The sequence below is a fragment of the Calonectris borealis genome, chromosome 29 (genome assembly GCF_964195595.1).
Source record: "Calonectris borealis chromosome 29, bCalBor7.hap1.2, whole genome shotgun sequence".
Classification (NCBI taxonomy): domain Eukaryota; kingdom Metazoa; phylum Chordata; class Aves; order Procellariiformes; family Procellariidae; genus Calonectris; species Calonectris borealis.
The window spans coordinates 926,368-942,084 of NC_134340.1; the positions used below are offsets into that span (position 1 = coordinate 926,368).

The window sequence follows — 15,717 nt, forward strand, 5'->3', positions numbered from 1 at the left end:
AAAAATTTACTGCTCTATTAGAGAAGCAAACAAGTAGCAGGTAAACAACTCTGGACAGGAAATATGTCTGTAGGGAAGGGCAGATCTCAGGGTACGTGAGACACTTTCCCTGACCAGCTCGTCCTGTGGGCTGACAGCTATGGCTTTTGACACAACAGCCCAAAAAAGAGCTATGTGGGGACAAAAAAAGTCTTTGTCATCCTTGGTGGCTGCAGCTTTTCACCCTGCTTCTTGCTGGCAGACCCTTTAATCGGGGTTGATGCCCAAATAAGCATCCCAGGGACCAACCAAAGCTTGAGTGTAGAATGACACTTATCTATCAGAAAGGGTTACGATGGCCAGAAATGTCCTTTTCTAAAGAATAAGAAACAGAATACCAATTTCCCATCTAGGCAGCACATTGAAATAGAAGTGGTTACGCTATACCAGGCTTTTCAGCGCCATAAAGCGTCATGGCAAGTCTCAGACCCTTCCTGCTCTAGCCTGAAGGAGCCCACTTACAGTGGAGTCACTGGATGTGAGTTTCGCTATGCATCTGGAGCAGATGTATGGCTCTAGCTCTGCAGGTAGGCAACTTAGTCTTCTCCTAGTAGAGCTGAGGAAATTATTTTTCACTGAGAAGGACATGTTGTAAAAGACAAAGGGAGAGAAGCAATAACTTAGGATTTATATAAAACAGATTTTTATGGTAACAGCAGAGACAGGCACAGAGCTTGTGGCAGCAGGCTATTGCTTGAGAAAGTGGATGGTTTGTGTTGGAGATTTAAAAAAAAAAACATATTCCAACCTTATTTTGTTGCCCACCGCTGCTGCATTATATAGTCATAAGAATTTAGAGTAGCTGTGGATCCGCTCTAGAAGTTTTATAAAAGGTTATTATTATGACACACACAAAACTACTTTTTAATGAAAAAATTAATAACCCTGGTTTCTGAAGCTATTAAATATTGCCTGCTTAGGGAGTAACCATGACTCTCAAATTTAAAGTCATGTTATTATCCAAGTGACATAACTATTTAAATTTTGTCATATACTTGCAATATTTACATAGTATATACACTTCGTATGTCTCAACCATTAATGAATATTTGGGACTAACTTTGAAGTTCTTTCCTTTAAAGAAGCCAGAGGAGAAGCTTCAATATTGTTATACAGCCCTAGGGATCTGCAGACAGACACACCTCAGTGGCTTCTAAATATGTAATGGAGGTAAATGAAAGATCAAGATTCTGATATTGCTAGGCAGAAAACTTTAAGTGAAATACACTTTTTTGAATGAAAGAATATTTTATAAAAACATTTCCATTAATCCTGGAATTGATCACTTATTCCACCTCAATGATTACTACAGGATGCATTCCCAATGAATTTGTTTTTTCTCTGTATTGAATTCTTAAAATAATAAAAGTAAAATCACAAATCTGTGGGTGAGGTTTTGTAGGAACTCTGCTGGGTGGATAATTTTATTCCTTCACAGTTAGTTTAATTCTTGTTTTGCTGTAGTCGTGATGTATTCGGCTCTGTTTTAATGAATGAAATTAAACATTTCTCTCCAGAAATGTTTCATGCGATGGTGTAAAAATTTAAGCTTCAGTTTTTCTTCATTTTTCTTCATTTCGTTAGCCAAAATTACCAACTCAAATTATTTGAATGTAGTATAAATTATTGTTTGCCACATCACCTGAATGAAGCATTTGGTTTTCTGTGTTTGGGTATGGTAATAAATTAATTGAAAGTATGTGTCTAAGCAATTGCATGGATACCTCTGCTACCATGTTCTCAATTGCTTTAATTTCTTTCCTACAGGAGAGTTGTCTGAATACTATAAGTGGGCATTCTGGATACCAATTTGTTATGCCAGTACATAAAACCTTAGCATATTACACCCCTAATTAGACCGGGGGAACAACTTGTCCAATAGCCCACATCCAACACCAGACACTGAACAGTATGTTTCCACTGAGAAATGCTTTGGAGAACAATTCTGCCTTGCTTTAAAAAAACCCACCGATTTGCTGTGCTAAATTCCTAAGTCAGCATCTCTCAACAACTGCAGCACTTTTTCCATTGAGTTTCACCTCTAACATATAATGAGATGTTTTTGTATCTTGTACTATCACAGTCTTCACTGCTGTCAGTACACGGATGATTCAAAGTCCTGCTGTGGAAGGAGTTTTTTCTGTACTTCATAGGTGTCTGGACTGTCTGATGTTGCACAATGGATTTTAATTGATATCTTGAATGTGCAATTCAGTATCTGACGTGTCTAACTCATTGTCCTTGCACAGTTTGGACATGAGTCCATGAAGTCTGAAAGTTTTCAGTCTCAGCTTGGTGAGATAATTCTCAGTCTGACTGATGTCAGGAAAGGATTCTCCTTACAAGTGGTTGCTCCCTTTTCTGACTCCATGTAAAAACATAAAATATCCTCCAAACAGACCTCAGCTTATTATTGGAAGAAGGGAAGGAAAAAACACTCTTCGAGTCTTTACAGAAATTGCTCTGCAGGTCAAGGGGCAAATTATTTCTAAAAATGGCTTGAAGTGTTAAATTGGCTTGGAAGAGCACACTTTTTAAAATATTTAGATGTCATGTTGTATGTTGGGAATTAAAAGTAGTTGGAGATCCTACAAAATTAGATGGTAGCAACACAATAAGCTATAAACCATGAGGTGATTTCTGAAATAAAATGGTTAATGTTGACTGACAAACTAAAAATTTGCTACTATGCAGGGTATGTGACCTAATTAGGCTTTTATCTAAAAAAACATTTCACACTCAATGAGAGACTCAAACTAGATATGTGGTGCAATCCTAAGAAACAGAGAAAAAGACCTGGAAGTATATTTGCGCAAAACATGCAAATTTTCCAAATATGTAACTATCTAAGATGAGTCTCGCATCATTCTAATTTGTAAATGACCCTGTGAAAGACAAACCAGTGACTAAAATGACAGACAGAAGAGGAAAAATGCATTGCTTTCCATGCAGATCACCATAAATGTCTAAATTACCTGAATCAACAGTGCTGTACATGAAATTCATTTGATCTCTAATTATGTCACATAAAACAAGGCTCTAGGGTGGAATGGGCATGCCATTAGCAAGGAAATGGGGAGGGAGCATTGCAAGTACCAAATCAAAGCCTACTTCAGTAGTAGGGAGCGCTTTCCATACAAGATGAGCTTGTTGGTAAACACATTACATGCGCAAAGGGTGCCTCTGGGCCTGGGGCGGTCGGGACCAGTATAAAAGCCAGTCCAGGAGCAGGCTCCCTCATCCACTTCTCTTGCCTTCTCCTCCCTGGTGAACGAGGTAAGTAGCGAGTGCCTTCGACTGATTCTGCTCTTTGCCGTTTTTCTCCTTGTCTTCTGGCCTTGGTGTAGCTTTTGCTGAGACCCTTGCTCCTTTGTCGTGTTGCTGACTCTTGGCTCCTGGCCACCATCATGGGAGGTGGGAGAAGGTCTTGGGCTTTCTTTACAGGGAAACCTTGGGGACCGGGGCTGTTTAATCCCTCTTCCTCCCTAGGCAGGCTGTCCCTGCTCCCCAGCCTGTGCCTTTTCTCTTGCCGAGCAGGCTGTCAGGCTGCGCCTCACCTGCTGCCTGTGCTTTCCCTGCCCTCTCTCCCAGGTGCACCTCCAGCCCACAACCATGTCCTGCTACGACCTGTGCCGTCCCTGTGGCCCAACCCCGCTTGCCAACAGCTGCAACGAGCCCTGCGTCAGGCAGTGCCAGGACTCCCGGGTGATTATTGAACCATCTCCCGTGGTGGTGACCCTGCCCGGACCCATCCTCAGCTCCTTCCCCCAGAACACCGCTGTGGGATCCACCACCTCGGCTGCTGTTGGCAGCATCCTGAGTGCTGAGGGAGTGCCCATCTCCTCTGGGGGCTTTAACCTCTCTGGCCTTGGTGGCCGCTACTACGGCAGAAGGTGCCTGCCCTGCTAAAGGCGGGCTGGACGTCCAGTGAGTGCATCGACCAGGAAGCCCAAAGCCCAAAGCCGGACTGAGGACGGAGCTGCTGGCCAGGCTTTCCAGATGGGCTGAGCACCCTCGTGGCCTCCTGCAAAGGAGGGAGGGAAGCAAGGTGCTGTCTGGAAACACGGCCAACTGATGTCTTCTCCTTCTCCTGCTTTCTTCTCCGCATCATGAGTCCCTGTTGTCTCCTGCTGTCCTGTGCCATGGGTTCATCCTGAAGCAATCCGAGAGGGCCCTGCTCATCAGCCTCTCCCCATGTGTGTGGGAGGAAGACGCGTGTCCCATGGCTGTGAAGGGGTGCCTGACTGTCAGCTGCCCTTGTGGCAGCCTGCACCGGGTCCCTTCCAGCATGCACTGCTTTGTTTCACTCTTTAGACGCATTAAAGTTTATGCTGCATTGTAGCTTGAGTCTCCTTGTGTTCCTTCCCTCCTGGGATGCCCAGTCATGCTGCTCAATGGGGGAAATGGGATGCCCTGGAGGGGAACAGGGTGGGCGGGTAAGGCCCAGTGGTGGACCTCTGTCGTGCCAGGAGGAGCTGAGTACCCTCAAGGGTCATGGTCATTGGAAGAGACATGGGGCGGTGGAGGGCTGTGTGATATTTTCTGCGTGTGCAAAGGGTGGCCCGGACCTCCCCCAAGGGACACGTGATACTGGCTTCCAGTTGACGAGGCCAGCCATTGGCCTGCAGGAAGACATTTCTGTGCAGGCCAACCCCCAGCTGGCCAAGGCTCTGCTCTCGTGTTCCCCCTCGCAATGTGTCCTTGCCCTTCCCTCCTCCAAGCACTTCTTCCAAACCCTGGAACTGGAGGGAGTCCCAAAGAACTTGAAGGGACACGGGGCAGCCAGGGCAACTGTGTAAAGGGAGCTGTGAGCCCTCTGTTAGATTTTGGCACAATGGGCATGGGTTGAGCATGGGTGTGTAAAATGGGTACGGGAGGAGGATGGACACACAGGGATAGGCCTCCCTCATGTGAAAGTGATGGGTAGTGTTGGTGACATGTCCTGGAAACTCTGCGGAGGTCTAGAAGAGAGCAGGAAAAGCATCTCTGCCCCATCTGGAGCAGTCTTGTGGTCAGAAGCACAAAGTGTTATGGAGTCCTTCTGTGTGTGTCACTGTGTCCTGAACGGACGTGAGCCTGGAGCAGATGTGCAGCAAATCCTCCAGAAACCCCACTCAGCTGCTGTGCAGGCTGTGCCTGGAGAGGTCCCAAGCACTGCTGCTTTTGTCCCTCCAACCAGGCCTCAAGCTGTGGAGACCGAGGGAGTGGTACCCTGCCAGCTCTGTTCTCAGTCCCTCCTTCCCACGCAGGCGAGACATTGGTCCTGCTGCTCCGGTCGTACTTCAGGTAGAGTAGGAGGCACCTCTTGTGCCGTGCTCCTCTGCCGGTCCTTGCAAAGACTCGTGGACCCTGCTTGCTGCTGAGCAGGGTTGGGTTTCCTGTGGAAATCCTGCCAGGTATTTGGTCATGCCTGGTGTGCCAGCAGTCTGGATGGTCAGAGCAGAAGCTGTGACAAAGACGTGGGTAGAAAGAAAGGTGTGTATGGATTGGCCAGCACGTGCCTTGGTCACTGGGGTGCCTCCAACTTTGCCAGAGGTCTCCAGCAAAGAGTGTTGGGAGGGGAATAGCCTTCATTCTTTACCACTGGTAGTGTGCTGCTTAAGGTGGGTAGGGATGAAGGAGAGGAGGAAGATGGCAGAAGAGCCAGGCAAGCTTCCACCGAGAGCGCAGCTCAATCTCAGAGAGAGAGTCTAAAAGCCAAGGGCAGAGGTGCCCTGCCTGGAGAGGCGATGCCTAATACAGTGTGAGTGAGCAGAGCATGAGGGAGAGCGAGTGACGGTGCCGACCCTTGCATGCGGATGTCCAGGCTGAAGCCCCAGGGTGATGAAGCCCCGTTCATCAGGAAACACTTGAAAGTGAGGCCCTGGAGGGCAAGGGGATGGCATCACCTGGCGAGGTGGGACACTCCTCATCACTGGCTGCATCATCGGCCTGTGCTGACATGTCATTTCCCCTGGAAACGTTTTGGCCTCTAATCCCGTCACTTGAAAGGAGCCTGTGTGGCTGACTGGGCATGTCATGAACAGGGAAATGAAAAGCAAAGGTTGCAGGGCACAAATAAAACCCCCCATTTCTGTAATTGTGATGCTTTGCATGCAAGATGAGCTTGTTGGTAAACACATTTCATGCGCAAAGGGTGCCTCTGGGCCTGGGGCGGTCGGGACCAGTATAAAAGCCAGTCCAGGAGCAGGCTCCCTCATCCACTTCTCTTGCCTTCTCCTCCTTGGTGAACGAGGTAAGTAGCGAGTGCCTTCGACTGATTCTGCTCTTTGCCGTTTTTCTCCTTGTCTTCTGGCCTTGGTGTAGCTTTTGCTGAGACCCTTGCTCCTTTGTCGTGTTGCTGACTCTTGGCTCCTGGCCACCATCATGGGAGGTGGGAGAAGGTCTTGGGCTTTCTTTACAGGGAAACCTTGGGGACCGGGGCTGTTTAATCCCTCTTCCTCCCTACGCAGGCTGTCCCTGCTCCCCAGCCTGTGCCTTTTCTCTTGCCGAGCAGGCTGTCAGGCTGCGCCTCACCTGCTGCCTGTGCTTTCCCTGCCCTCTCTCCCAGGTGCACCTCCAGCCCACAACCATGTCCTGCTACGACCTGTGCCGTCCCTGTGGCCCAACCCCGCTTGCCAACAGCTGCAACGAGCCCTGCGTCAGGCAGTGCCAGGACTCCCGGGTGATTATTGAACCATCTCCCGTGGTGGTGACCCTGCCCGGACCCATCCTCAGCTCCTTCCCCCAGAACACCGCTGTGGGATCCACCACCTCCGCTGCTGTTGGCAGCATCCTGAGTGCTGAGGGAGTGCCCATCTCCTCTGGGGGCTTTAACCTCTCTGGCCTTGGTGGCCGCTACTATGGCAGAAGGTGCCTGCCCTGCTAAAGGCGGGCTGGACGTCCAGTGAGTGCATTGACCAGGAAGCCCAAAGCCAAAAGCCGGACTGAGGACGGAGCTGCTGGCCAGGCTTTCCAGATGGGCTGAGCACCCTCGTGGCCTTCTGCAAAGGAGGGAGGGAAGCAAGGTGCTGTCTGGAAACACGGCCAACTGATGTCTTCTCCTTCTCCTGCTTTCTTCTCCGCATCATGAGTCCCTGTTGTCTCCTGCTGTCCTGTGCCATGGGTTCATCCTGAAGCAATCCGAGAGGGCCCTGCTCATCAGCCTCTCCCCATGTGTGTGGGAGGAAGACGCGTGTCCCATGGCTGTGAAGGGGTGCCTGACTGTCAGCTGCCCTTGTGGCAGCCTGCACCGGGTCCCTTCCAGCATGCACTGCTTTGTTTCACTCTTTAGACGCATTAAAGTTTATGCTGCATTGTAGCTTGAGTCTCCTCGTGTTCCTTCCCTCCTGGGATGCCCAGTCATGCTGCTCAATGGGAAATCACAGAATCAGAACATGATTGAGGTTGGAAGGGACTTCTGGAGGTCATCTGGTCCAACCTTCTGCTCAAGGAGGTCAGCCTGGAGCCAGTTGCTCTAGGTCCAGATGGCTTTTGGATATCTCCAAAGGTGGAGACTCCATAATGTCACTGGGCAATGTGTTCCCGTGCTTGGTGACCCTCACAGTAGAAAAGTGTTTCCTGAAATTCAGACGGAGCTTTCGGTGTTTCATTTTGTGCCCATTGCAACTGGTGCTTTCAATGGGCAGCACTGAAAAGAGCCTAACTCCTTCCTCCTTGCACCTTCCCTTCCCGTAGTTAAATACATTAATGAGGGTCTCTTCCCCCAAGCCTGCTCTTCCCAGCTCTCAGTCTTTCCTCATATGTGAGACGCTCCAGTTCCTTAATCACCTGTGTGGCCTTTCATTTGATTCTCTCCAGCATGTCCATGTCTCTCTTGCAGCCCAGAACTGGACACAGTACTCCCAGTATGGCCTCATGAGTGCTGAGTAAAGGGGAACGATCAACTCTCTCAACCTGCTGGAAATACTTTGTCTAAAGCAGCCCAGGGTACAACAGTATGCTGCACTAGCAAATGTGATCCCGTACAGGGTAAAGCGCTGGCTGGTGGTGCACTGGTATCCTTTTGAGGCATTGAGAGTGGGTGTGCCACTGAAATGGTGACCTGGTGGGCACTGTCCTTTACGTGTGACAAAGACACCCAAAGTCACCCACATCCCTTTGTCCTGAACACCAGACTTGTCGTGTCTCTCAGCAAACCCCTGCGATGCTTTCCATGGCTCCAAGACGTGTCTGGTGTGTTGAGAGATGCCCAAGGAATTGTGTCCCTTCACTTCTGCCCCCACCATCTGTTTGTGCCCCTCAGACCCCTTTCTTAACCACTCAGCAATGTTGGCGGAGCTGCACATTCACTGCTTGGGAGTTTACATGACCTGTGGCCCACGACACTGAAGTGAGGGCATTTAGCAAGTCCCTCTCTGTCCTCTGCACACCAGGGAAAGGAAAAAAGAAACCCTCCAGGATGCAGCCATTGTGTTGTCCTGCCTTTCTGCCCTCAACTGCAAGACTGCTGACATCTGGGAGGGAAGTAACCTTGCTGGTGCGTGGACTTGGCATGTAGTTGGTGTGGTAAACTCCACTGGGATGTGGTGGTTGCTCCTGCCACAGGGGACAAGCTGTCTATCCCTTCTTCCCGCATCCTGCAGTCCTCCACAGGTGATGTTTTGGCCGGGGCCCCCAACTCCTGCTTCAGGTAGAGTGAGGGTCACCTGTGCTGTCCCATAGGCTGTGGGCACCCCCACAGTGCCTTTCCCCATAGCTAAAGCCCTGTCTTCCCTGAAAGAAGCTGCTGTCAGCAAAATCCCTGTGCCCTGCTGTGCAGGAAGGCCCTCAGGAAATGCACTCTCCATCAACCTTCATGAGCCATGCTGAGCTGACAGCAGAAGCACGGTGGGGTGAAAATGTCGTACCAGGGATGGAAGGCAGCATCTGCAGCACGTGATCAGAGAGAGCGTCAGGGCACTGGGGGGTTTGGGCAGACCCTCGCCATAGGCGTTGACTGTGGGAGTATCAAGGTCTGGTAGGAGACTCTACCTGTGGGTTTTCTGGAGCAAAAGAAAAAACCCTTAGACTGAAAAGACCCTTAGGCGAAAAGACATATTTTGCTCTTATGAAAATAATGTCAGCTTCCTTTCTTGAAGGAAGAAGTCCTTCCCGCCATTGTTGAGATAGATGGAGCTGGTGTCCTGTATCCCAGGCGCTCAGGAGATTTCCTCTTCTTGCACATCAGTGTTTGGGCAGAGACTGTCCATAGGTGCTGACTGCAGGACTAGCATGGGCCAGTGGGAAACTGCATGTCTGAGTGTGCTGAGATGCTTGGGAAGAGGAAACAGAGATCCTGATGTCTACTTGCTTGTTCCTGCTGACATTCTCGGACCATGCATACTTGTGATGAGTTTTGATGTCTCATGGAAAGCTTTCCAAGCTTTTTGCAGTTCCTGTTATTGAGTTAGTTAGGATCAAAGAAGAAGTATTTGGTAGCCTTGGCGATGAAGAGGGAACAGTTGGGAAGGCCCAACACTGACGTTTGGTGCTGGGAGGGGGCGGGGGGAAGTAGACTTCGTGTGTGTTGAAGAGGAGTGTCTCTTTCTCAAACGTCCTTCTCCCGTTGATTGGAGGCTGCTGGAGGCTCTCCAGGTAAGATAAGGAAGGGCAAAAAGCATATGGATTTCTCTTGATGTTAAATTGCTGAGCCTAAAACCTTACAGGGTATCCAAACTGGGATATATAAATTATAACTAAATTTGATGGAGTTAGGTATTAGGTTACACAATGGATATGGTGATTCCTGTCACAGAAAATTCTTTTTAAGTCTGGCCTTCTATTTTAGAGTTGGAAGAAAACATGCCCCGCTCATTATGAGAATCCTTACAGTGAGGCCCTGGAGGGCAAGGGGTTGGCATCACCTGGCGAGGTGGGACACTCCTCATCACTGGCTGCATCATCGGCCTGTGCTGACGTGTCATTTCCCCTGGAAACGTTTTGGCCTCTAATCCCGTCACTTGAAAGGAGCCTGTGTGGCTGACTGGGCATGTCATGAACAGGGAAATGAAAAGCAAAGGTTGCAGGGAACAGAAGCAGTGTCCCCATTTCTGTAATTGTGATGCTTTGCATGCAAGATGAGCTTGTTGGTAAACACATTACATGCGCAAAGGGTGCCTCTGGGCCTGGGGCGGTCGGGACCAGTATAAAAGCCAGTCCAAGAGCAGGCTCCCTCATCCACTTCTCTTGCCTTCTCCTCCCTGGTGAACGAGGTGAGCTGCAACCGCCTTAGCCTGTTTCTTGTCTTTCGCCTTTTTCTCTTTGTTTTTTAACTTCAACTGAGTCTTTGCCTTGGTGTAGCTTTTGCTGAGACCCTTGCTCCTTGATCCTGCCCCAGCATCTCTGTTCTCTTTGCCACATTGGGGGGAGGCGGGAGAAGGTCTTGGGCTCTCTTTGCAGGGAAAATGTGGGGCCGGGACACCTAATCCTCTTTTCCCCCTACGCAGACTGTCCCTGCTCCCCAGCCTGTGCCTTTTCTCTTGCCGAGCAGGCTGTCAGGCTGCGCCTCACCTGCTGCCTGTGCTTTCCCTGCCCTCTCTCCCAGGTGCACCTCCAGCCCACAACCATGTCCTGCTACGACCTGTGCCGTCCCTGTGGCCCAACCCCGCTTGCCAACAGCTGCAACGAGCCCTGCGTCAGGCAGTGCCAGGACTCCCGGGTGATTATTGAACCATCTCCCGTGGTGGTGACCCTGCCCGGACCCATCCTCAGCTCCTTCCCCCAGAACACCGCTGTGGGATCCACCACCTCGGCTGCTGTTGGCAGCATCCTGAGTGCTGAGGGAGTGCCCATCTCCTCTGGGGGCTTTAACCTCTCTGGCCTTGGTGGCCGCTACTACGGCAGAAGGTGCCTGCCCTGCTAAAGGCGGGCTGGACGTCCAGTGAGTGCATCGACCAGGAAGCCCAAAGCCCAAAGCCGGACTGAGGACGGAGCTGCTGGCCAGGCTTTCCAGATGGGCTGAGCACCCTCGTGGCCTCCTGCAAAGGAGGGAGGGAAGCAAGGTGCTGTCTGGAAACACGGCCAACTGATGTCTTCTCCTTCTCCTGCTTTCTTCTCCGCATCATGAGTCCCTGTTGTCTCCTGCTGTCCTGTGCCATGGGTTCATCCTGAAGCAATCCGAGAGGGCCCTGCTCATCAGCCTCTCCCCATGTGTGTGGGAGGAAGACGCGTGTCCCATGGCTGTGAAGGGGTGCCTGACTGTCAGCTGCCCTTGTGGCAGCCTGCACCGGGTCCCTTCCAGCATGCACTGCTTTGTTTCACTCTTTAGACGCATTAAAGTTTATGCTGCATTGTAGCTTGAGTCTCCTCGTGTTCCTTCCCTCCTGGGATGCCCAGTCATGCTGCTCAATGGGGGAAATGGGATGTCCTGGAGGGGAATAGGGTGGGCGGGTAAGGCCCAGTGGTGGACCTCTGTCGTGCCTGGAGGAGCTGAGTACCCTCAAGGGCCATGGTCATTGGAAGAGACATGGGGAGGTGGAGGGCTGTGTGGTATTTTCTGCGTGTGCAAAGGGTGGCCCGGAGCTCCCCCAAGGGACACGTGATACTGGCTTCCAGTTGACGAGGCCAGCCATTGGCCTGCAGGAAGACATTTCTGTGCAGGCCAACCCCCAGCTGGCCAAGGCTCTGCTCTCATGTTCCTCCTTGCAATGTGTCCTTGCCCTTCCCTCCTCCAAGCACTTCTTCCAAACCCTGGAACTGGAGGGAGTCCCACAGGAATTGAAGGGACAGATGGCCCCCACGGCAACTGTGTAAAAGGAAATATGTGTTCCCATTTTCAATTTCCTTCTCTTTCCCTCCCTTCTCTGTTCTGTTTCTCCATGTGGAATACTTTCCACCTGGCCCTACAGTCCTGCTTCTGACAGAGTCAAAGACTACTCTTGTGCACTATCCTGTACTTAAATATATATCTTTGCACCAGATGGCTACCTTCTTGTCTTCCCTGAAAGAAGCTATCCTTCAATGTATCCTTCTGTCTTTATGTGCTGAGAGACCCTCTACAAATGCCCTCCCAGCCATGATTGTAAGCTATGCTGAGCTATTAGCAGAAGCAAGGTCAAGATCGAACCAGCGAAGGAAGGCAACATCCTGAGTACATGCTCTGAGGGAGCAGGGTGTGTCAGGATGCTTGAGCCTTTACGTAGACACTCAGTATGGGGGGCTGAGCCAGAGAGAATGGAGAAATGGTAGGAAATGGTTTGTTTGCATTTAATATTTTGCTTGTGGAAGGGTTTTAAGTGGAAGTGCCATGGATAGAAAACTGGTGTGCAGTATGTTTTGAAGGTAATGAAAACTCTTTTATGTTTGAAGGAAATGCTTCCATTCCGTGCAGGGCTGCTGTGTGGCAGTCACACTGGGGTTGTCTTCTGTGTGCATATTTGCTTAGATAAACATCTCCTGTCAACCTAAAAACTCCCTTCATCTCCTGAATGAGGAATTTGGCTTGGGCCTCTGTGATTAGAGTTGCCTGTCTCTGGTGGAGTCCCAGCCTAGTTGGGGTAGGAATTTTGTCCACCCTTTGCAATGAGGACCCGGCTGGGGAGTCAGAGGAGTGTGACTGGTGCCCCAAACTGGGCTGTCCTTCCTCTTGGGGACATTCAGCCCCTGTCTTGCCCCAGGAAATGCAGTGAAGAGCATTGAATCCTTCCCTTGGCATGCATCCCTGGGGAGATCCTGACATCCACTGCTCTCCAGACCGTCCTTGTTGACACTGCCAGCCCTCACTTGCTTCTGAGGAGGGTTACGTTTTGCACGGAAATCTTGCTGAGTGTTGGGAACTGTGTGTGCTGTCCTGTCAGTATGTAGGGTCAAAGCAGAAGTTGAGATATGGACATGGGGAATGGAAGAAGGAAGAGTTTTGAAGCCTGAAGATGTTCTTGTTAGGGAGTGGTTTCTGCAAGATAACAGCAGTGGCTAGCTAATAATTACTTGTGGGAAAGCAACAAATTCTTTCTGAAACATTCTTGTTTCTGGTGATTGGGGAAACTCCAGGCAATGCTGAAAGAGGTGAGAAGGCAAAACAGACAAGCTAATTTGTTCTAAGGGCAATGCGAGATACCAAAGAAAGTTCAAAAACCCAACAGCATAGTCTCCATGATGAAAAAATGATGCCTAAGAAAGCTTAAAAGGCCTTGGAGGCACAGAGGGCAATGAATTTGGCCAGTCCCTGCATAAAGAAAGCCTGCCCTTTAATTCTAGGTCTATAAAGAAAAAAACCTGAATTCATTACAACAAAGGCTAAAAGCATGCCTCAGGAGGGTAAGATGCTGACATCACCTGAAAATATGGTACCACTCCACCCAGTTGACTGAAACATCTGCCTGATTTCTGTTGTAAATTCCCCTGGAATATTTTGGCATCTAATGCTGTCACTTGAAAGGAGCCTGTGTGGTTGACTGGGCATGTCATGAACAGGGAAATGAAAAGGCAGCGTTGCAGGGAACATAAACAACCACCCCATTTACATAAGTGGGATGCTTAGCATAAAATATGAGCTTGTTGGTAAACACATTACATGCGCAAAGGGTGCCTCTGGGCCTGGGGCGGTCGGGACCAGTATAAAAGCCAGTCCAGGAGCAGGCTCCCTCATCCACTTCTCTTGCCTTCTCCTCCCTGGTGAACGAGGTGAGCAGCAACTGCCTTTGCCTCACTCTCCTCTTTCTCTTGTTCTCTTCTTTGTCTTTTGGACTCAACTGAATCTTTGCATTGGTGTAGCTTTTGCTGAGATCCCTGCTCCTTGATCCTGCTCCCAGCATCTCTCTTCTCCTTATTCTCCACTGGGGGGAGGTGGGAGAAGGTCTTGTGCTATCTTAGCAGGGCCCCCTTCGGTACCACGTCTCTTTAATCCCTCTTCCTCCCTACGCAGGCTGTCCCTGCTCCCCAGCCTGTGCCTTTTCTCTTGCCGAGCAGGCTGTCAGGCTGCGCCTCACCTGCTGCCTGTGCTTTCCCTGCCCTCTCTCCCAGGTGCACCTCCAGCCCACAACCATGTCCTGCTACGACCTGTGCCGTCCCTGTGGCCCAACCCCGCTTGCCAACAGCTGCAACGAGCCCTGCGTCAGGCAGTGCCAGGACTCCCGGGTGGTGATCCAGCCCTCTCCCGTGGTGGTGACCCTGCCCGGACCCATCCTCAGCTCCTTCCCCCAGAACACCGCTGTGGGATCCACCACCTCGGCTGCTGTTGGCAGCATCCTGAGTGAGGAGGGAGTGCCCATCTCCTCTGGGGGCTTTAACCTCTCTGGCCTTGGTGGCCGCTACTACGGCAGAAGGTGCCTGCCCTGCTAAAGGCGGGCTGGACGTCCAGTGAGTGCATCGACCAGGAAGCCCAAAGCCGGACTGAGGACGGAGCTGCTGGCCAGGCTTTCCAGATGGGCTGAGCACCCTCGTGGCCTCCTGCAAAGGAGGGAGGGAAGCAAGGTGCTGTCTGGAAACACGGCCAACTGATGTCTTCTCCTTCTCCTGCTTTCTTCTCCGCATCATGAGTCCCTGTTGTCTCCTGCTGTCCTGTGCCATGGGTTCATCCTGAAGCAATCCGAGAGGGCCCTGCTCATCAGCCTCTCCCCATGTGTGTGGGAGGAAGACGCGTGTCCCATGGCTGTGAAGGGGTGCCTGACTGTCAGCTGCCCTTGTGGCAGCCTGCACCGGGTCCCTTCCAGCATGCACTGCTTTGTTTCACTCTTTAGACGCATTAAAGTTTATGCTGCATTGTAGCTGGAGTCTCTTCGTGTTCCTTCCCACCTGGGATGCCCAGCCAAGCTGCTCAATGGGAAATAGGATGCTCTACAGGGTAAAAGTGTGCATGAAGGGATGTAGTGTGCTTACATCATTCTTGGGGGATTAGGAGTGGGTGTCCAACTGCAATGGTCACCTAGAGGGGACTGTCCTTTACGGGTGATATATCCTTCCCAAAGTCACCCCATCCCCTTGTCCTGAACACCAGACTTGTCGTGTCTCTCAGCAAACCCCTGCGATGCTTTCCATGGCTCCCAATTGTGTCTGGTGTGTGACTGATGCCCAAGGAATTGTGTCCCTTCACTTCTGCTCCCAGACCATCTCTTTGAGCCCCGCAGGCACCTTTCTGAAGTATTCAGCAATATTGGCAGAGCACCACGGTTACTGCTTGGGAGTTTACATGACTGAAGTGAGGGCATTTAGCAAGTCCCTCTCTGTCCTCTGCACACCAGGGAAAGGAAAAAAGAAACCCTCCAGGATGCAGCCATTGTGTCGTCCTGCCCTTCTGCCCTCAACTGCAAGACTGCTGACATCAGGGAGGGAAGTAACCTTGCTGGTGCGTGGACTTGGCATGTAGTTGGTGTGGTAAACTCCACTGGGATGTGGTGGTTGCTCCTGCCACAGGGGACAAGCTGTCTATCTCTCCCTCCCACATCCTCCAGTCCTCCACAGGTGATGTTTTGGCCGGGGCCCCCAACTCCTGCTTCAGGTAGAGTGAGGGTCACCTCCTGTGCTGTCCCATAGGCTGTGGGCACCCCCACAGTGCCTTTCCCCATAGCTAAAGCCCTGTCTTCCCTGAAAGAAGCTGCTGTCAGCAAAATCCCTGTGCCCTGCTGTGCAGGAAGGCCCTCAGGAAATGCACTCTCCATCAACCTTCATGAGCCATGCTGAGCTGACAGCAGAAGCACGGTGGGGTGAAAATGTCGTACCAGGGATGGAAGGCAGCATCTGCAGCACGTGATCAGAGAGAGC

The 15,717-nt window shown here is 50.9% G+C and overlaps 4 protein-coding genes across 4 annotated transcripts; all 4 read left to right on the forward strand.

The window, feature by feature from the left end:
• Nucleotides 1-3,231: 3,231 nt before the first annotated feature.
• LOC142094163 (feather beta keratin) lies at nucleotides 3,232-3,988 on the forward strand. Its single transcript, XM_075176045.1, has 2 exons — nucleotides 3,232-3,315; nucleotides 3,631-3,988. The coding sequence occupies exon 2, from the start codon at nucleotides 3,652-3,654 to the stop codon at nucleotides 3,946-3,948; it is 297 nt and encodes a 98-aa protein (XP_075032146.1). The 5' UTR covers nucleotides 3,232-3,315; nucleotides 3,631-3,651; the 3' UTR covers nucleotides 3,949-3,988.
• Nucleotides 3,989-6,407: 2,419 nt separating this feature from the next.
• LOC142094330 (feather beta keratin) lies at nucleotides 6,408-6,920 on the forward strand. The gene has a single exon (XM_075176350.1). The coding sequence runs from the start codon at nucleotides 6,611-6,613 to the stop codon at nucleotides 6,905-6,907; it is 297 nt and encodes a 98-aa protein (XP_075032451.1). The 5' UTR covers nucleotides 6,408-6,610; the 3' UTR covers nucleotides 6,908-6,920.
• Nucleotides 6,921-10,180: 3,260 nt separating this feature from the next.
• LOC142094164 (feather beta keratin) lies at nucleotides 10,181-11,308 on the forward strand. The gene is made up of 2 exons (XM_075176046.1): nucleotides 10,181-10,232; nucleotides 10,565-11,308. Exon 2 carries the CDS (start codon nucleotides 10,586-10,588, stop codon nucleotides 10,880-10,882), a length of 297 nt encoding a protein of 98 aa, XP_075032147.1. The 5' UTR covers nucleotides 10,181-10,232; nucleotides 10,565-10,585; the 3' UTR covers nucleotides 10,883-11,308.
• Nucleotides 11,309-13,557: 2,249 nt separating this feature from the next.
• On the forward strand, nucleotides 13,558-14,395 carry LOC142094149 (feather beta keratin). Its single transcript, XM_075176033.1, has 2 exons — nucleotides 13,558-13,641; nucleotides 13,981-14,395. Exon 2 carries the CDS (start codon nucleotides 14,002-14,004, stop codon nucleotides 14,296-14,298), a length of 297 nt encoding a protein of 98 aa, XP_075032134.1. The 5' UTR covers nucleotides 13,558-13,641; nucleotides 13,981-14,001; the 3' UTR covers nucleotides 14,299-14,395.
• Nucleotides 14,396-15,717: the final 1,322 nt, after the last annotated feature.